Raw genomic sequence first — 21,938 nt, 5'->3', positions numbered from 1 at the left:
ACCTGTCTGTCTTTCAATTTGTTTATGTATGTATCTATCTATATCTGTATGCATCTCTCTCTCTCTCTCTCAATATATATATATATATATATATATATATATATATATATATTTATACATACACAGACACACACACACACACACAACTATGTCTGTATATAAACACACATATGCACATAGGCGCACACAGGCCACATGTGAATATTTTATGTAGGTGAGCATCTTTGTGTATACATTTAACACATAGTTTTGTACATATGAACATCACTGTATGTGTGCATTCATGTTCATGTGTTTGTCCTGTGATACGTAAATCTATGTATTTATATTTTATAAACACTCATACACAGACACTATCAAACAAACACATGCACATGAAGACACACACACACACACACACACACACACACACACACACACACACACACACACACACACACACATTGTATGCATGTGTGTCTGCATTTGTTTTTGGTAGTTAAAGATGCTAATATCTGTTTAAATGTTCTACAGGGTACTTCTGAGAATTGCCGCTTGTTATGTCAAAAAAAAAAGCCTAGGAAGAATGAATGCCTCCATGATGTGGGAGGGTATAAAGCACATCCAGTGAACCTCTGTGGGCAAAAGCTGTAATGATGTACATAGAAATTTGTGTGACACACATGATTTACAGTTATAGTCATTCCATATGAAGCCTTCTTGCTTTTGGCGTTTAAATATTTTATTGAATGTCTGTTTTGATGTTATAGGCCAAGCTGGAACTGCAAGTGTCATACATCCCTCCTCCTGGGGCCATTCCAGTGATTCCAACTTATCCTACTCCCATGCCTGCTCCTGTTCCTACTCCAGCAGAACCCACGTCAGCACCTTCCGAGCTTGATACCACAATTACTGGTAAGTGGCAAAAGCATAAAATGACTAGCAGTCAAATTCTGCTGTAATCTGATATTGAAATTTATGATGTAACTGTTAAATGGTATGTAAGCTTAACATATCTGCTTAGTCCAAGGAGATGAAATGCTAATATGACTCATTCCTTTCCTTATTTATTTAAAAACAGGGCTTGTGAAAGTCATACTAAAGTGAAATATAATTGTAGGTGCGTGGTGGGTGGGGTGCTATGGTGGTTTTACCTAATTTACCTTTGCTGATTTGAATTACATTGTACGGTAAAGTTTTCTTACCATTAGCCAGCAGTTTCTATCTAAAATTTCAGCTGTTGATGTTCTGTATATGATAGATATTCATTATATTCAGTGATCCAAAACTACTTACAGGAATAGTGATTTGGAGAAGTTGCCCTCAGAGAAAATACTACAGCAATGTGTAACTGCTAGTAGTTGTATATAAAAGATAATATGGAATGATCATTTTGATTTGCTTTGCTGGTATGTTATTCTACTTAAATCCAAGGATATGTCATCGATTTTTGTCCTGAATGTGTGTGCATCTATTCAAATGATAATTTGTGTGCAACTGGGATTTAACATTCAGTTTGTTTGCAAGGACATATTCACAAGTATTTCTGCTGCATCAGTTTTAAATTGTGTTCTGAATATGCATTGCTCAAGCATTGCTGTTTTACTCCCACTGCTTTATCGAAGATATTCTGAATGCTCAATGTTAGCCACATTCACAATTTCCTTCCAGGACAATGCAGCTTCATATATGCTTACACTCTGATTGTTAACCATATCTTTGTTAATACTAACTATTCATTGCACTGGGGATGGACTATATAGCCATATGGTAACAGGGAATTTGGAGGTAGTATATGGCATATGTATACCAGAATACCTACATTAATTGTGAAGTGTCCTTTAAAGCATTTTACATCCATGCATTCAGTGCATGCATACTGTAAATGTCTCTTTTGCCAAGGTAGAAAATACAGTGTTAATGAATGACAAGTCTTGCTGCAGTGTGACATCATATTCCACTCATAAACGTGTTTTCAGAAACATCTGGAAGTCATAAATTCAATTAGCTTGTAAGATGAAGTGACTATATTGCTGTTTTTATAATTTGGCTGCTGTCTTCTACTGCTTTCTCATTGTGAATGCAAGTTTGGAATAATCTGTTTTATACTTTCAGTTGAAAAGTTAAGTCAGGGTTATTTCTGTTACACAGTTGCTTATCTTCTCCATGCACTTCATAAGACCTCAGCTGTGAACAACAAGTAAATGCTGCAGCCTATAATTGCAATTTCTGTCCCAAATTCTGCTCCAGAATTACCTTCTTTCTCCTTCTCTTTCTTTGTCTGCCTCTCCTTGCCTTAACAGTGAATAATTCTTAGATGTTTTGTAATAAAACGTGAGTCATCTATCTTCTTTGTAGAAGATCTAGTGCTTGGTGTCTGCTTTTTTGAAGCAATAATGAAAGTGGTATGGGAAACCTTATCCTAAACCTTCTCATCAACTGCTTAGCAAGTGAGAGTCCTGAAACTTGTAAAGTTATATTTCTGTATTCTCAAAGATGTAACAATCCAATTGGCACAACAAACCACTCTTCTTGAAAAAAATTGTTTGTCATGATCATTCTTTGGACTTGTTCATTTGATTGCGGTATCCTGAACTGGAGATGATGCTCAGTTCTTTGGCAAAAGTTTAAACTCTTGGTACGTAAATTGGGGACCATTGTCAGGTATAATCTGTCTAACATAGATCAGTGTTAACACATTGATTATAGAATGTGCTTTTGTATTCTTTAGATCACTTCTGTATATTTTACTGGTAATCGGCACTGTCAGAAGTGGATATTGATGTACTGAAGTAGGCAGTACATTGTTTCAACAAAAGTAGTGAAAGAACTTCATGTGGAATTATTTCCTTTCTGTTTTTGATTGCTGAACATATCACACAGACCAGAATTTTGCACCATTTTCTTAAATTTTTGTACACATATTAGCAAGTACATAGTCTCTCTGACTCTTGTCTTTCTGTTGACATACCCAGATATGGTTCATGATACTTTTATTAACATTTGATTTGTCATCTGAGAGGGTTTGGTCACTTCGTCACCTGCAAATGTAAGTAATGGGATGCATAACAGTTTATTTTCTAAACAAGAAACATCTTTATTTAGTTATAACTTGTGACATAGGCAACTATACATTTATATAAATGAAAACAAACCATATTAACATGTTGTCAGCTGCAAATATTATAAATCATATATAAACTTCTATACAATCATTGTCATTTGACCATTACATAGCTCATTAAATTCCTGCCTTCTCTTAAACCTCATTCCTCCTCCAAAACTTTATTCTGTGTGTATTGTTATCACAATTCCTGTTTTTTTTTCTATGTCATTTGCTTCTAATCTTTTCTAAAGTTCACACATAATTTCTTTTACCTCTGTTACTATATTCACTGTTTTTAGTAAGGTTAGTTTAGACTTTGATTTCCGTTTTCTAGTAGTTGCTTTTTTGGCAGCCACCAGAAGTAAACTCAGCAAGGTCTTACCATGTCAAAGAAATTCTGATTCTTTATCACTGGAAAAAAAAAATAATTTACTTAGTTACACCAATTTGCTCACCCAGTATTTCTGACAGAGAAGTCTGCAGGGAATTTTTAAAGTCTACCAACTCATTAAACACCCAAAACATATGTTCCCAATTACATCTTTCCTCCTCTTCACACCTTTAACATTTGCAATATACCTGAGGAAAAATTATTTGGAGTCTGCTTGGAGTATAAAAGTACTTATGCAAACACTTCCAAGCAAAACTCCTAAATCTTCTCGACTTTGTTTCTTATCTGCAAGCCATACTTATATCCTTCCATTGCTTCTTTGTGAATTGCTTGTCCAGTTTCTCTTCCTAATCCTTTATAACCTCCTCTGATTGATTCCTATAGTTGTCATGCCATATTTTATATTTTTCCTTTTTAACAGCAACTTCTGTTTTAGATTCTACAAAAAAAATCTACCAGTGCTGGTCTTTCACTTAAGATCCCCCTATTCCTTTTTCTTTGCCTATACACTGATATCAGTCATTTATAGAGAAGGCAATCTCTAGCCTTCACTCCAAATGTATTCGTGGCTTCTTCCCATTACATTACCTGTCCCTAATTATTGTCTCCTATTACATTGGTTTCTTTGCTAGTTTTCTCAAGTGAATTGCAGCTCCCTCTTGTCTATTCTCTGAACCCCTAAACTGCAGTAACCCCTATTGGCAGAATCTCCTTTCTCTGTTCCTTTGTTGGCTTAGTTCTTAAAATACTTTCTGCTACTTTATGAATATAATATTATGTATGTTTTTTTACTCTCCTTAAGGATGTGCATCCAAAATCCCAGTTTCTCCTTATTTCTTGAGCCCCCCCCCCTTTCATCATCATCTCTTTCCACTTTGATTAGTAGCTTTCTGCTTGTGCCATGTGTAGGAGTCTTAACTGTGTAGCTCTGAAATACCCCTTCATATTGGATAATCGTAAACCACCTTGTTCTATTGAAAGGATCAGCTTAGCCCACTTGACTGTTGTCGTCTTCCCCTCCCAGATAAAATACTTCAAATCTTTATTAATTGCTATCCACAACTTCTCTGGCTGATAAAAATATGCCTGACCTGTGTATGTAACTAAAGGGACTAAAAACATTTTTGCTGTTTGTATCTTGCTATCCATATCCATATAACAGAGATTCCAGTTTCATATTTTTTGTATTATCGTTTGTTTAGTCTCCTCCCACATATCCATAGTTGCCATAAAATAATCCTTTTTAATCCATACTTCTAAGTACCATTTTATCATGTCCCCATAAGTATGGGTATTGCTGAACAATGTGTATGTGGGTATGTAGTTTACAGCTATTACTTTTGTTTTATCTTCATTAATTTTGATTCCAAAAAGACTTGAAACTGCCTCAGAATATTCCACATCACTGAAATATCTTATTCTGGTTTTATCAGTTACAGAATAATATCATCTGCAAATAAAGCAAACTTTTATTAATTACCATCCCAATTATATTCTTGAATTCTGAGTCCCTTATTTTCTTTGACAGTGGTTCTAAATGTAACACAAGTAATTAAGGGAAAAAGGGACACCCCTGCCTACTTCCTCTGTTCTAACAGAATTTATCTGAGAGGACCCCCCCCCCTTAATTTTCACTTCCAATCTCTCATGTATCCTCCTAATTAACCTTATTATTGTGTCAAGGGAATGCAAATGCTTCCATTGCCCTGTTCGTAAAATACCAGCTTACTCTCCTGAATACCTTGATTGCATGAAGACTAATCAATAACAGTGGTATTTTCTTACATTTTGCTCCCCTCTGGAATATCATTGTTCTATTATTGTTGTCAAACATTTGTCCCCTCTCCACAAAAACACATTGTCCCATATCTATCAATTTTGCCATCACTTTTGCCATTTGAATTAAAACGTGCCTATGTGAAGATATATCTGATGGGTCTTTACCATCTTCAGGTATTACAGCCACCACAGCTTTTTCTGAAGGTGTTAGTGCTTCTTCTCCTTTTAAAATACTGTTAAAGAAAGCCTTCCATATCTTCATCACTTTCTTCCCTCCTAGCTTCCAAACTTCCTCAGGAATACCATCTATTCCTGGAGACTTTTCTGTAGATTGGTCGGATGCATAACAGTTTATCACTAAATGGGAAAATATGGCTTAATCATCAGATATACTTAATTTGTAGTGATCATTTACTAGTAGGAGTTTTCAATTCTTGAAGCTTCTCAGCCGTTATTGTTAAATGAATTACCCACCCACAGCACTTTCAAGAAGTCCCTGCATTTCATAAAATATGCTCTACTAAGTGTATCTGCAGTGTTCATACTCTTTCCTGTTTTTTATTGCACTTGAAGGTCACAGTTCTGTAATGCCAATAACATTTGTTGTAGTTGACTACATGGCTTGTATGCTTGCAGAAGGATCACCTTCAGAGGTGTAGCTGCTTTTCTTATACCTGGTGCTGTCTCCCAATCTGTCATCCACCTCAACAGCTCTTCTTTGACTTGAGGAGCAAAAAAATGACTTTGCTCCTTTTAAATTGTAGCAACTGCTTACTACTACAATTTATGCCGTATGTGGAGCACTTCATTTCTAAATGCCAGTAATGCACTAAAGACAGATTGGGATATGCTAATCTCGCACCCTAGCACTCTGCACTTGGGGTGTTTAACCCCTTCTCCCCTTATTTTGATTACTTGAGTATGCTTTATAGAGCTTTATGATCAGACTCTACACTAATATGCTTTCCGTACCTATAACCATGGAACTTTTGACATATAAACACTATTACAAGCGTTTTTTCTCCCTATTAGAGCATAACAAGTCTGTGTCTGTTAAAGATTTGTATGCATAGACAGCTGTCATACCTTCTTGAATTATGACTACTCCCAACCTTTGCTGACTGGCATTAGCTTGTTGACATGTGACTAAGGTAAAATCATAGTGCTGTAATATTGATGCAGTGATGACCAGTTTGATTAGTAGCTTAAAGATTTTCTGCATATGCTGGACAACATCAAATTGCTCTTGCTGCAACAGTTGTATCAGAGGCACTGTTATCTCTGAAAAGTGTGGTATGAACTTTGACAGATATTGTACCATTCCCAAGAATCAAATAAGCAAATACTTTTTCAGTAGTTTGTTGCATATTCACGATTGTGTGAACTTTGTCAGCATCTGATTGCAGACCATACTCTTGTCAGTAACTGACTTACGTATGCCAGTGAAGTCACATCTATTTAACATTTGGATCTGTTGTGCTTCAGACTTTATGAACTCAGTCTAGCCATCAGCTTACTCAGTCATTTGTAATATCCTTACCTTGTGGAGTATTAGACCAGAACAAAATCAATAAAGTTAACAACACAGTCTGTTCATTTGTATTTGCTGTAACATGATGGAACACTTTTGTGCTGATGAAATCTTGCAAAGTAGTCTTAAAAGTATGTATCTAGTGTAGAGCATATTAAATGTACAAGGTTTGGAACTTGTGTCGGTTTGGTTTGCCAAAATCTCTGGTTTGTGTATTTGGTATCATAACAACTACATTTTAATATTCTTTAAGTGAAAATGCTCCATCTGGATCCATTTATTGATTTTTTGTATGAAAACAAATGTTAACATTTTCCTATTTTATTTTAGTCATCATACTGTTGACCCATTCAGTATGTTCAGCCAGTTTAGCAGTCACTACTGTTTACTCAGTTCTTGCACTGTTTTGACTTTAAGTATAATGAGTTCACCATCTTAAGCTAAAATTATGAGACCTGCTTCTTTTGAGAATATGATATGATATTCATTTTGCAGGCATCCCAAAGCATCAAACAAGTCAACATAATTTTTCTGTATATTAGTATCATTCTTTGCCAATGAGTCTGCATTCTGCATTTTCTGCCTCATCACTACTTATGAAGTACTGATTGCAGACATATTTTCCTGCATTTATTACCTGCAGTTAGCTGTTTGAGAGTACACTTATCTTTAGTCTATCCCTGCACTATATTTACCAATGTACTGCTTAAAATCGCTGATTCTATTAGATGTTCCCTGTTTTCTTCAACCATATCCCTGTATTGTCCTAATCCATTTTTTCTTCTATTCCAGTTTATTTCCCATATCCTATGATTAGAAGAGTAGCCATGGTGGGATGAAGGGTATAGCTGCCCTGGACACAAGGTTACACAGGGCATGATCAGCAGCAGTATGGGTATTCCATTTCTGAATGCTGACACTGCTTTTGCTGTCATGTTTGGAGATACAAGGTACAGGGTTTGATTCTGACCTTTGGTTATTGGCTAGACTTGTTATAGTCAAGTATTTACTTGCAAACCTATTTGTTGTCAAAATAAACATCCGGTTTTCCATGTCAGATGCCATCTGTATGCTCATGAGTATGATTGCCACTTTCTCTATTCTTGTCTGCTCTACCCATTCCACAAAATTGATTATAAGTCTCCAGTGATCAGTACAGAACTTAACTTTAAAAAATCCACATCTATCAGCTTTGGTGGCAACATTTCTATTCTTAGAGTTATCTCCTTAACAAAAAGTTTTGCATCAGCATTAGAAAATGATATGCTTATAAAAGGAAACATGCCAACATTTCAACAGCAGTTACAACAAAAGTGAGAAGTCTGAGGCAAATTTGCCAAAACTACTTGGGTAATAATGGAGTGTCAGAGAAAAATAATTCTTCATTTTGCTTTTGCTTTGTATTTATGATGGGCCATGGTCACTGATTTCGTTCTTCTAGATTTCCAGTGTGTGGTTGAGTAATGTGGTGTTGATATATTTGTTAGTTGATATGTGATATATAGATGTAAGTGTGTTTATGTGTAAGTGTGTGTGTGTGTGTGTCTATAATAGAAAACTGTTCAACTTTATCATCCCACATGCTGCTGTCAAATATACTACAAATTCTATTCATGTAAGCAAAACCAACCTTTAAGTTTGTTGTGGTAACTAGAGGCAAAGGATCCTGAATGAAATTCATTGTATTAATGTTATCAAATGTTTGCCTTCCATCCATAAAACCACATTTTTTAAACACACCTTTACTGAATTATCACTTGTGACCTAGGCAATTTTACATTTATACAAAAGTAATCAAACTGTATTAAAAATTAACATTAATAAATATTATACTTCACATATATTGCTATATATCATATAACCTAAACAACATTACATAAATTATTAAATTTCTGCCCCCTTTCTAAACAAGAAACATCTCTATTAAGCCATCACTTACAACATAAGCAATCATATATTAATATAAATGAAAACAAACCACATTGATACAATCTTAGTTGCAAAAATTTTAAATCACAAACCATACTGACACACTCCCACTTGCAAACATTATATATCACTTATAATGTACCTAATCATTTTCAGCCAGATGTTACATAGCTCATTTAAGTCCTACCTTTTTTCAAACGTCATTGCTCACCTGTATATACTGTTCCCACAATTCCCATTTTTCCTATGTAGATTGCTCCTACCCTTTTCTAAAGATCTCAATTCCAGTTGTTTTATCCCTGTTACTATATTCACTATTCACTGCTTCTAATATAGTTGGTTTAGATTTTGATTTCATTTTTTAGTGATTGCTTTTTTGGCATCCACCATAATTAGACACAGCAAGGCCTTACCATGTGTAGACAATTCTAATTCTGTCTCATAGCTCAGAAAAATCAACTCCATTGTCACACCAGTCTGCCCAGCCAGCATCTCCAACAGTGCACCCCGCAGGGAATCCTTAAAGTTTCCCAACCCACTGCGCTTCCAGAAAATATGTTCCCAAGTACCTCTTTCTTCCTCGTCACAACTCCAACATTTGCTGTCTACCTGAGGAAAAATTCTCTGGAGTCTACTTTGGGTATAAAATTATCTATATACACAGCAATACTTTATTCCACTAAAAGCGTTCACAGAGTAGTGCACTCCATTCGAAACAGCACGTAAAATTAGCACATAAATTTAGCACATAAAATTAATTGTAGATCATGGATTACTTCGTCTCCATTCGGAGACTTCATCAGAATCTGGAGACGAAAGAGCTTAATCCATGATCTACAATTAATTTTATGTGCTAATTTTATGTGCTAATTTTACGTGCTGTTTCGAATGGAGTGCACTACTCTGCGAACGCTTTTAGTGGAATAAAGTATTGCTGTGTATATGGCTGCATCGTGTTGAATCATTGAAGACCTCCTTTATTGTGACCGGACCCGCATTGCTGTAGGAGGTTTGTGGTGGATTCTTGGTTACTATAAAATTATCTATGTAAACATTTCCAAGCAAAAATCCTAAATCTTCTAGATGTTGTTACATATTTGGGAGGCATACGTAGATATATCCACCCATTGTTTCTTTGTGAATTGCTTATCCAGTCTTTCTTCCAAATCCTTTCTAATCTCCTCTGATTGATTCTTAATATTTATCATGCAATATTTTATATGCTCTACTAATTATTCCTTTTTTAATGGCAGCTTCTGTTTTAGATTCTACTAAAAACTCTACCAGTGCTGTTTTTTTATTTAGGTCCCCCCTCTCCAATTTCTTTGTCTATACTCTGATATCAATACTTGATAGGGAAGGCAATCTGTAACCTGCAGTTCAAACAAATTCTTGGCCTCTTTTCTATTACCTTTCCCTCTCTAGTTATTTGCTCCCAATACCTTGGTTCCTTTGCCAGTTTTCTCCAGTAAATTCCAGCGCACTCTTGCCTGTTGTCTATATCCCTAATTGCAGTCATCCCTATTGGTAGAATCTTTGTCCATTTCAATGCTGGCTTAGTTCTTAGAATACTTACTGTTACTTTATGGATATAATATATGTATGATTATTGTTATTTTTCTTAAAGGCCTGCATCCAAAATACCAGGCTCTCCCTATTTCTTGAGCTTTCCCCCTGTTTCAACATCATCCCTTTTCACTTTGAATTATAGTTTTCTGCTTGTGCTATGTATAGGAGCCTTAACTGTGTAGCTCTGAAATACCCCCTCAAATTAGGTAATCCCAATCTGCCCTGTTCTACTGGAAGAATCAGTTTATCCCACTTGACTCTTTCCATCTTCCCCTCCCAGATAAAGTCCTTCAGGTCTTTATTAATTGCTATCCACAAATTCTCCTCTGATTGATAAAAATATGCCTGACCAGTGTGTAAGACTAAAGGGACTAAAAACATTTTAACTACTTGTATCTTACTATCCATATCTATATAACAAAGCTTCCATTTTCTCAGTTTTTGTTTTATCTTTAGTTTAGGCTCTTCCAATATTAGCTGCCACAGCAGAATCATTTTTAATTCACACTCCTAAGTACTGCATCATTTTATCATATCCCCATAAATACAGATATTGCTGAACCATTTTGTGTGTGGGTACATAATTTACTGCTATTGTCTTTGTTTTTAGCTTCATTAAGTTTGTATCCTGAAAAGATTTGAAACCGTCTCAAAATGTTCCACAACACTGTAATGTCTCTTTCTGGTTTTGTCAGGTATAAAATAATATAGTCTGCAAATAGAGCCAGCTTTTCTTGACTACCATACCAATTACATCCTTGAATTTCTGAGCCCCTTATTTTCTTTGCCAATGGTTCTAAATATAATTCAAATAACAAAAGGGAAAGAGGACACCTGCCTGTACCTTTGCTCAAGCAGAAATGATCAGAGAGGACCCCACCCACTTTAATTTTCACCTCTCACCCCTCATATATCCTCCTAATCAACCTTACAGCTTTTTCAGGAAATGCATGCTTCCATTACCCTGCACATAATGTCCCAGCTTACTCTGTCAAATGCTTTCTCTGCATCAAGACCCACCAACAACAATGGTATCTTCTACCATTTTGATTCCCTCTGTTAATTTTCTGTTAATTTTGTCAAATGTTTGCCTCCCCTCCACAAAACCACATTGATCCATATCTATCGGTTTTGGCAATGCGTTTGTCATTCATTTAGCAATTATAGACATGAACACTTTATAATCATGGTTTAATATTGAAATAGGCCTGTATAAAGCTGAGTCTGATGGATCTTTACTCATTTTAAGTATTACAGCTCGAAGTGCTTTCTTCCAGGATGCTGGTACTTCTCTTCTTAAAATACTGTTAAAAAAACTTCCAAATCATTATCAATTTTCCCTCCTAACTTCCAAACTTCCACAGGAATACCATCTATTCCTGGGGACTTTCCTGTAGATTGGTTATATGTCACAATTTTTATTTCATCTCCTCTTTTCCTAACCGTTAGTAATTGAGCCTCATCTACCGCTAACCTTGGCATATTTAATTCTTCCATAAACATTTCCATTTGTCTTTTTTTCTTGATTTCCATTTTTCTCTGCTTTATACAGACTTTCATAGAATTTCCAAAATATTTCTAATACCTCAACAGGATCTTTTGCTTCCTTGTTATAGGCTCCCTAAGTTTGGCAGCAGCCCCTTCTAGTTTCTGTTGCCTAAGTTGCTGTGCTGAAAGTTTTTGTGCTTTGCTGTTATCATCAAAAAACAGCTGGTTAACAGCAGTTTTTCTAAACTCATGAATATTATCGAGGTAATCTATTTTCTGCTTAGCATTCTGCAGTTGATCCTCTTCTTGTTCTGTGAGATTCCCCCTATTCTGCAATACTTTAACATTTGTCAGTCCCTCTAAAGAATTCCTGCTACTTATTAACCATAGCTCCCTTTCTTTTATTTCCACCCAATTTTAAAACTAGATCTTAATTTTAAACCTACTCCCTAGCTATATTTTCAGAAGAAATTTGTATCCTCTCTAATAGCTCCTGAATAACCTCCACTATCCATTCCTTAAATTTTCTCTTTTCACCAGATAGGTGGGAAAGTGACAGTGCCTCATTTTTATTTCTTTGCCCTATGTTTTTATTTTAGTTATTATTAGTGCATGATCTGAAATAGTTATTGGGTGTGTATCAAGACCTTCAATTAAACGCACATGTTCCTGTGAAATGTAAATTCTCTCTAGCCTAGCCCAGTTTTTATATCTTGGGAAATAATATGTAAATTCACTCTGAATCCTATTACTAAATTCACATCTTCCATGCCAAATATTTTCATGAATTTCTTCAAAAATCTACCCTCCTTTGTTATACTTTCCCTTCTAGCCCCCAGATACATCTTCACTGTTGTAAATCAAATTCCAATCCCCACCTATAAGTAGTATTCCTTGTTGAAAACTGATTATTTCTCCCAGAATTTTCTTAAGCTCCATTATAGCAATTTTAGGTGGAATATAAATACTTGCAAGTGTAATCCTTCTCCCTTGCCAGTAGCCCCTTAGCACTACAAATCTGTCATTATTATCTTTTTTATCCTCTTTTGTCACTATTGGAGCTCTTTTTGCAATTAATGTTAAGTACTCCTCTTTTCCTTAGGTATTTCACTGAATAACCATCCTGGAAACCTTTATCAAATTCACATGTTCAGTTCTTTCTAAGCATGTCTCCTGTAACATAGCTCTTTGCACTCTACATTTTTAATATAGTTCACTACTCTTTCTTTTTTGCATTTATCTGTTAGACCATTGACATTTAAAGACATTACAGAAAGCACCATTGGATTAAAAGGTTATTATTCTCACCTTTTATGTATAAGAACTTTTTTGTTAAATTTCTAGTTCCAGCTTTTGTGTTACATCCAAACAGTGGTTTGACAGGTTGAATTTTTATATAGTTGTTTCTTATCATATCCATTTGAGCCTGTGTCACATCTTATGAAACTTTTTGTTTTATTGAAAGCTCTCAAAAAACCACACACCCAATACCCCCTAAAACCTATTAACTTAATACTAACACACAAAACTATGTACATCTTCAAATACTGAAGTTTTACCCTCCTCATAGGAACAAAAGTCCCAAACTGACAGCCACACTCATAGACTTGAGTTAACCTAAAAGAAAGGTTAAACATGCAAAGACACATGGTGCTGCCTGTGCTTCTACTAAGTGCTAATTGAGCTTGTCTTTTCTTTATAGCTCTCCCATCAGGGAAACCCCTGAATGCTTTCAGAGAACATTATGTTCTAGCCAATTTCTCTTCTCATTTTTTTTTTGCTTCAGCCAATCACTCTCCACCAGCCTGTAGCCACTCTTTCTTTATCAGATTGTCTCCATGAAGACATGAGTACCAAGCAGCCAGTTACTCTTTATCATATTGTTTCCATGGAAACATGAAAATCAGCTTCAGAACTGCTACTGAGCGTACATGTATTTGCTAGAAAAAAGCCTCATAGTATTCAGTATTCTTTTTCATTTACTTGGTTACTCTTAAAACTTGTTACTAAATCAATCTAAGGTTCTTAACCCAGTCATTTCCCCATGCAAGAATGAGAAAAAGCACAAGCACATTAAGTTTTCTTTTGTCATGCTCTTTTAACCAGGCTTTTTTTACATTGCATTGCCTACATTTCTTAAAACTAAACAAGAAGAAAGAGAGAAGGGAGAAAGAAAAGATGGAAAAAAAACAGCGGCACCTATTTACAGTCTTCATTATACTTAAAAATAACTGAGAAAACTTTACTTTATAGCATACAAAGAAAACCATACACCACAAAAATAGTGCTAGTAACAAAAAAAATGCATTACTTACAGTTAACGATGTTCTTCATGTTTCAATGTTGCAGTCATTACATTTGGGTTATCTGCTTGCAGGTAGCCCTCAGCCTGATTATCAAAGTCTTGGGTCCTGGGTTGGTTGCTGTCTCATCTTCCATGACGTCAGGTAGTCAGGGGTATAAAGCATGCAGCCGATGCCATTACATCAGTCTTTCTTGCCATGCGCCAGTTGGCCGACTCCTGAAATTTTCCTTTTCAGGTTTCAGAACCAAAGTCTTCAAAAAAGCTAAGTACCCCGTTGAGGATCCTTTTTCTTGCTCTAAACCGATGTCAGTAAAAGTTAACAATTGTATTTCTTGTGGAAAGCAAATACCTCATAAAGATTTTAATTTGTACTGCATTCCTTACTTAGGCCCAGACAACGATGTTCCTCGCTGTCAGTTTTGTGCCGTATTCAATCCTTAAACTATTCATCGTTGGTTCATTTTTGCATAAAACTACTTTGGTACTCGGTTTAATTATCCAGAAATGGCTTCAGTAAGCCATCCGACTACCGACATTCCAAAAAAACATAAAGATAAAAACAGAGACAGACCGTATAGGTCCAAAGCTGCCGCCGACGCTTCCGTTAAGCTAGTTGCCAGTTTGCCTGTAATCAGTGAGACGCTTTCGCAGACCCTGATACTCACTACTTTACTGCGACCCATTCAGAGTCCGGTATACCTCGAGATGCTTCTTTAACTATGGAACCTGTGGATGTCTCTACCTTGGATGGGTCCGGAGCCGCTGTGCAGGCACCGGCTTCTGAGGGTGTATTCAGGCCTACTGACTTGCATATCAAACTGATGCCATCTTCTTCTTCAAGGCCTAAAACTCAATCCATGCCTAGAAAACCGATGTCCAAACTGCATGGTCAGGCCCATATGCCTAAAAAACAAATTATAAGAATGACTGAAGACCTTATTACTCTAATTAGGGGAAACCAGCCTTCTCCCTCTAAGAGACCTAGAACTGATTTTCCTTCTGATACTTCTGATCAGGATTCTGAAATTTCTGTTTCTTCTGATGACCAGGATTTGCCCTTATCTACCTATGAGTATTTTGATGCAGAAGACTCCATATCCAGTGCTTCCCCTCCAGAAGATTTTTCTTTTGGTGAAACTTTGCACACTCTTAAGGAGCATTTCCGCTGGGAAAGACAGGATTACTCTGACTCCAAAAAGAGGCTTAGGGAATTCTTACTCTTACCTCAACACAGGCCTTTAGCTATCCCTCTTGTACTGGACTTTGTAGATGATGCCTTCTTGGAATCTAGCCTGGCCCCAGACACACTACCTCCAGCTCCCAGGAAACCTGACAGGTATTACAGAGTATCTGACTCTCACAAGTTCCTCTTTAAGAATCCCATTGCAGACCCAGAGACCATTTCACAGGGACCCAAAGGCATTAAGGCTACTACTGAAAAAACCCTACCCCCTTTGACAGAGATTCTAGATTCTAGCCCTGGACAGATGGGGTAAGAAGGTATACACTTCTGCTAATTTGGCCATTACGGCCTTAAACTGCCAGTTTCATATGTTAAAGTATCAGCAGCATATTATTGGATTACTTAAACAGAAAATTATGTTGATTCCTGACTGTGCTGAAATCAAAGAATTACAGGATTTAATGCAGTCTGATGAATAAGTTGGTAAACATATTTTGCAATGTGGTTTTGACTCCTTAGAGGCATCTTGCAGGGCTGCTGTCACTGGGTCTGTTCTTAGAAGGCATGCTTGTCTTAAGGAGCAAACATTGCCAGATCATGTTAAAGCTAAATTACTAGATGCCCCCTTAAGCCAAGACCACCTGTTTGGCAACAAAGCAGAAGAAGTACTTAAAAAGATGGAGGAAAAAGCTAGATCTATGCAAACTGTTAAAGATTTCCTGCAAGTTCAGCCTCCCATATTTAGTAGGCATTGACCTTCTAAGAACTGGTCCTTTCCTGTCTCTTCCAGGCCTTCTCAGTCCAAACCCAGGAACAGTAGACCACCTAGGCTACAGTCTCAAGGTACTCACAGGCCTAAGCAGTCGAGGGCTCCCACTTCCAAAGCTGGAAGTAGCAAGACATCCCCATATTGTAAACTGTCACAATTACTTAACCTTAAACCTTCCAAGCCCTGCTCAACTGACTGCTCCTTTAGGGGGAAAGATCACCCTGCATGCAAAAAACTGGGAACTCATTACCCAAGACAAATGGGTTTTAAATATAGTTTCCCAAGGATACAGATTCCACTTTTACACCTTACCAACCCCAAATGGTTGGCCAGACCCACCCCCAAATCAGTGGGCAGATGCTCAACAGCAGGTTCTCTATCTTCTATGCATCAAGGCTATTCACCCTGTCCCAGAAGAGGAATGGGGACAAGGTTTTTACTCAGTACTTTTCCTGGTACCCAGAAAAAACAACTTCTGGCATTCTATCCTGGACCCATCTATCCTAAACACCTTTTTGGTAATCCCAGAATTCAAAATGCTAACTCTTCATCAGCTGCTCCCCATGCTGGGCAAAAATGCCTGGTTGGCAACATTGGACTTAAAGAAAGCTTACCTGCACATCCCAATAAGGGAATCTTGCAGAAAATACCTACACTTCAGAGCAGGCTACATGCACTATCAGTTCTCTGCACTGCCCTTTGGCTTATCTACTGCCCCAGGGTATTCACAAAGTGCCTAGCTCCTGTCATTACAGTCTGCAGGCAAAGAAATATTCAAATATACCCATACCTGGACCATTGTCTAATTCAGGCAGAAAGACAGGGCATACTATTAAGTCATCTGGCATTTGCAAAGAAACTGCTAACCTCACCGGGGTACACCATAAACAAAAAGAAATCCCACCTAGTACCCTGCCAACAAATTGTATTCCTGGGAGCAAGCTTGAATACATCTTCCCAGATGGCCTACCTCACGCCAAAGAAACAAGTTTATTTGACAGCCTACTTCAAACTACTGGCCACAAAGACCCAGCTATCTGCAAGGAAAATACTGCAAGCCCTGGGGTTCATGGCCTCTTGCATCCTGCTAATTCCATATGCAAAACTGCATAAGAGGAAACTACAATGGTATCTAAAAAGCCTATGGTGTCAACATTCTCATGACCTGGAATCAATGATTCCTATAATTCCTTGTATAAAGACAGAGTTCCTTTTGTGGGCAGACGCCGGCCACCATAACAAGGGACTGCCATTCACTCTACCCCCTGCCGCCCAAACCCTAACAACAGACGCATCAGACTATGCATGGGGGCTCACTTGGCAGGGCAGTGCATTCAGGGCAAATGGAACCTGAGTCAAATGCACCTGCATATCAATCAAAAAGAAATGTTAGCTGTGCAGAATTCTCTGACAGCCTTCAAGGACCACATTCTTCCAGGACAATTATTGGTAAAGACAGACAACACCACTGTTATGTGGTACATAAACAAGCAGGGAGGAACCCATTCATACCCTCTCTGCAGACTAGCCATGGCTCTGTGGAACACAGCCTTGAGCTACCAAGTGCACCTACAAGCTCAGTTCCTGCCAGGCAAGCTAAATTCACTGGCAGACGACCTAAGCAGAAATCTCATGGACCCACATGAGTGGAAACTGGAACCAAAGATATTCAACATTTTGAGAAACAGATGGGGGAGCCCAGAGATAGATCTGTTTGCCTCCCCTCAGGACTACCAGTTGGACAAATTCTGCACAAGGACTCCCCACAGACAAGCTTGGAAAGTGGATGCCCTGTCCTTTACCTGGGAAAGCCTCTCAGTTTATGCCTTTCCCCCTCTGCCTCTCCTCTCGAAAGTTCTACTAAAGATCAAACAGGACAAACCAAGGACAATACTCATTGCACCAGACTGGCCACGCCAACACTGGTACCCCCTGTTGTGCAGTATGTCACTGCTGGAACCATGGCACCTGCCTCAAACCCCTTCCCTGCTGTCCCAGCAGGAAGGCCAGATTCTGCACCCTCAGCTTCAAACCCTGAACCTTGCAGCCTGGATAATTATCTGAGTTCTCCAATACCATCCCTCAGCAAGCAAGTGCTGAATGTCATTCTGGTGGCAAAGAGGCCTAGTACTAGAAAATCCTATGTTGAAAAGTGGAAAAGATTCTGTCCCTGGAGCCAAACTCGGGAAGGGCACAACAGTGCCCAGTTTACCGCATATTCTTCAATACTTAACAGAGATGCTTCACAAGGGCTTTTCCTTCTCTTCTATTAAAATTCATGCCTCAGCCATTTCAGTACATTATAATACTGAGCCACCCCTCTTCTCTCACACCCCACTGAAGCAATTCCTCAGAGGGGCCAAAAATTTAAAACCACCCAGGAGAGCCCCTACTCCAGCCTGGGACCTTAACTTTGTATTGGAAAAGCTCACGCTACCTCCTTTTGAGCCAGCTGCAACTGCAGAGTTGAAATTCCTTTCTTGGAAAACAGCCTTCCTTCTCGCCATCCCTTCAGCAAGAAGAGTGTCTGAATTACAGGCCCTCATGGCAGTGGAGCCCTTCATCATCTTCCATGCGGACGGGGTGTCCCTCAGGACCAATCCTTCCTTTATGCCCAAGGTGGTATCAAGTGTGGCCCTTAATCAGTCCATGCATTTGCCAACTTTCTTTTCTAATCCACAGAACAAAGGAGAATGAATACTGCACTCTTTGGATGTGCACAGACAACTTAGATTTTATTTGGACAGGACTAAGCCTCTCAGGAAAACTGAACAGCTGCTAGTTGCCTTTGCTGCAGGGACAGAGGAGAAGGCCATTTCAAAGCAAATAATTTCTAAGTGGATAGGCCATTGCATTAATTTCTGCTGTAAGCACCATGGAAAACCTACCCCACAGGGGATAAGATCCCATTTCACCAGGGCTGCATCTACTTCTACAGCCTTTCTCAGAGGTGTTCCTACCAGGGACATCCTAGAAGCTGCTACCTGGAGTTCTGTACATACCTTCACCAAACATTACCACTTTCCAATTGTTTTCTATATCCAGAGCTGGTTTTGCCACTGCAGTCTTTCAGGGCCTAATAGCTGGTCCTAATGCTCTCTAATTGCCTTCTCCCTTCCTGAGCTTTTGGAATCTACCCAAATGTAATGACTGCAACAGTGAAACACGAAGAACATGTTATAGTTGTGTACACTTACCATAAATGTAGATGTTCGATTGTGTTCACTGTTGCAGTCCTGGTTACCCTCCAGCCCCCTGACTTCTATTGACTATACCTCTCTTCTTGTTTACTGTATTTAAGCTTTCTGCTGTATTTGCTTTTTGTTGAAGGTGTAACCTTGTATATAATTGCTTCCCATTATGGGGGGCACCTGACATCTGGGGCAAGAAAAAAAATGATGTAATGGTGTTGGCTGCATGCTTTATACCTCTGACTACCTGACGTCATGGAAGATGAGACAGCAACTGACGCAGGACCCAAGACTTTGATAATCAGGCCAGCTGAGGGCTAATGCAAGCAGATAACCCAAATGTAATGACTGCAACAGTGAATACACTCGAACATCTACATTTATGGTAAGTATACACAACTGTACTTTCTTCCTCCTCTTCCCCTCCCAAAAGCATTTTTTGAACGTTATTGACATAAAGTAGGGCATATGCTTTAGAGTCTCTCACAAGTCCAACAGATTCTGAAAAAGTCCAATATTTCCAGATTTTCTTGTTCTGTCATATTTCACACATATAATTATTACATTGTAATCACACATTAAGTTAACTGGTTTTATTACTGTTCATGTCCATCGCCCAAATCCTGTCTCTGCTTCATTTCCAATGTACCCTTGATTCTTCTAGTCAACTCTTTTGCTCCCTTCCTTCACTCCATTTTCCGATGAAACGTTGGAAAAAGGTTCACAGATACAGTCTCTCTGTGGTCTTTATTAACAGAAGAACAAGAAGCAGAATCTCTTTCTGTTTCACAGTTCCCTTTCTATTGGACAAACTTTTGTATTTTATACTTAGCATGTATTTCCTCAAAAAATTATTTTGTCCCACTAGGGAAGAATACATTGAAGATGGCTGGGTACAGCAGTTTGAATCTCACACTGCATCTCGACATTCCCTGAATGGTGGAATAAATTTGCTTCTCTTCTGCCTGGTGTGCAGTGAGCAACCATTCTCTATAAACACTTTGCTGTCTCCCACTTTTAGTACTTTGAACTTCTGCCACAGTTTTGTCAAAATCAACTCCATCTGCTGGTAGGATTGGATCTTTACTATTAAAATCTAGGTTGCTTTCTCATTGCCAGGTTTGGAGCATACACACAATGTGCCCTTCCAACTAATAACTCCTGCTGTGGAATGCAAGTACAGTTGCTTATTTGTGCTTTCATAAAATGAATGCAGTCTGTTCCTTCCAGCTTCTCTGGTATAGCTAAAAGTCTCAGGTTTCCCTGCATGCTCTGTTCTCTAATTCTGTTATTTTTTGAAACATCTCTTCCTGAACAGTCTCATATTCAGCCAGCCTTTTCTTCATCCTTTGATTTTTTCAGCTTTATCACCTCATCTGAATATTTGTTTAAAGTGTCTTCCATTTCTTTCAGCCTGTTGTTATTTGTGTTGATGTACTCCATCAGTGTTTCATTTATTTTAACCAGATCTGTATGCAGTTGCCTTATATCTTCCTGTAGGTTACTGGAGTTCATGTTTGGAGGTTGCATTGTTTTTTGCTGAACATCTGCATAACTTTCCCCAGTCAGTGTTTCTTCCTTACTTTTTGTAGCTGATTTTTTTCCAAGTCCTCTATATTTCTTTTTTTCCTGGCATCCAGGCAGTATACTTGCTAGCCAGTTACTGAAATTTACCCATAAACACAAGTCTACTGGCATTGTCTGCTGAGTTTCTGATTTCACACTGGAAGAGCTAGAATTAAGCTGCTACTCAGTGTGTAGTCATCTTGGAAGTCTCCATCCATAAAACCACATTGATCCATTTATATCCATTTTGGCAACACTGTTTCCACTTATTTTATCTATTAAAAACATAAGTACTTTGTAATAATGGTTTAAATTGAAATGGGCCTATAAAAAGCTGAGTCTGATGGGTCTTTCTCATATGTAGGTATTAGAGCCACCACATGTTTATTCCAGCATGCTTGTGCTTCCCCCTTTTTAAATGCTGCTAAATAAACCCTTCTTGATCTTTAACACTTTCTTCCATCATATCCTCCAAACTTCCATTAGAATACCATCTATTCCTGGAGACTTTCCTGCAGATTGATTGTACCTCATCGACCTCTAAGCTTGGCATATTTAATTATTCCATAAATTTTTCCATTTGTGCTCTTTCTTTATTTCCACATTTTTTTTGTTTTATACAAATGTTCATAACATTTTTGAAATATCTCTAATACCTCTGCAGGATCTCTGGTTATTTTTTGTTATAGGCTCCATCCCCGGGATTCATGAAGCTCAGCGCAAGGCCGGCGGTATGCTTGCGCCGACAGTGCGGTGTGAAGATGGCGCAGTAGCGCCAAATGCATATTAATGAAGGCACGCTGCCACCACGGCCACATGCACAGGAAAGGAGCGCGAGTGCATAGGGCATGTCGAAGTGCCGCACGGAGGCGTGGAAATGCCAGCTGTCGACGTGCAACCTAAAATGCTTGCATATAACAAGTTGCAAGATAGTAATCACATCTGTCAGTGTCCGTGGATACTGAAACATATGCAAAGCATGCAAGAAAGTTCCTGTGAACACAAAATGAAGAAGCAAACACAAATGCACGGTAGGGAATAACAGGTCCCTATCCCACGAACAAATGATATGGAAAACCATGTGCCCATAGTCCAACGCAGTGTAGATAGCTATACCAAGTGGAAGTGAAATGCATCATATCTTAGCGAGCC

General features: G+C 38.1%; 1 protein-coding gene across 5 annotated transcripts in view; it reads left to right on the top strand.

Moving 5' to 3' along the window:
• Window positions 1–21,938, top strand: part of DYSF (dysferlin) — a 3,914,743-nt gene that overhangs the window by 1,308,587 nt on the left and 2,584,218 nt on the right. For all 5 annotated transcript variants that reach the window (XM_044064060.1, XM_044064063.1, XM_044064061.1 and 2 more), the window contains exon 5: window positions 750–894. In XM_044064060.1, coding sequence (XP_043919995.1) covers window positions 750–894 — 145 coding nt within the window. The remainder of the gene's footprint in view (window positions 1–749; window positions 895–21,938) is intronic.

Source organism: Protopterus annectens, chromosome 2.part2 (assembly GCF_019279795.1).
Source record: "Protopterus annectens isolate FY-2018-M chromosome 2.part2, PAN1.0, whole genome shotgun sequence".
Classification (NCBI taxonomy): Eukaryota; Metazoa; Chordata; order Ceratodontiformes; family Protopteridae; genus Protopterus; species Protopterus annectens.
Note: the sequence above shows the minus strand (reverse complement) of the source record. Positions and strands in the feature narration are given on the sequence as shown.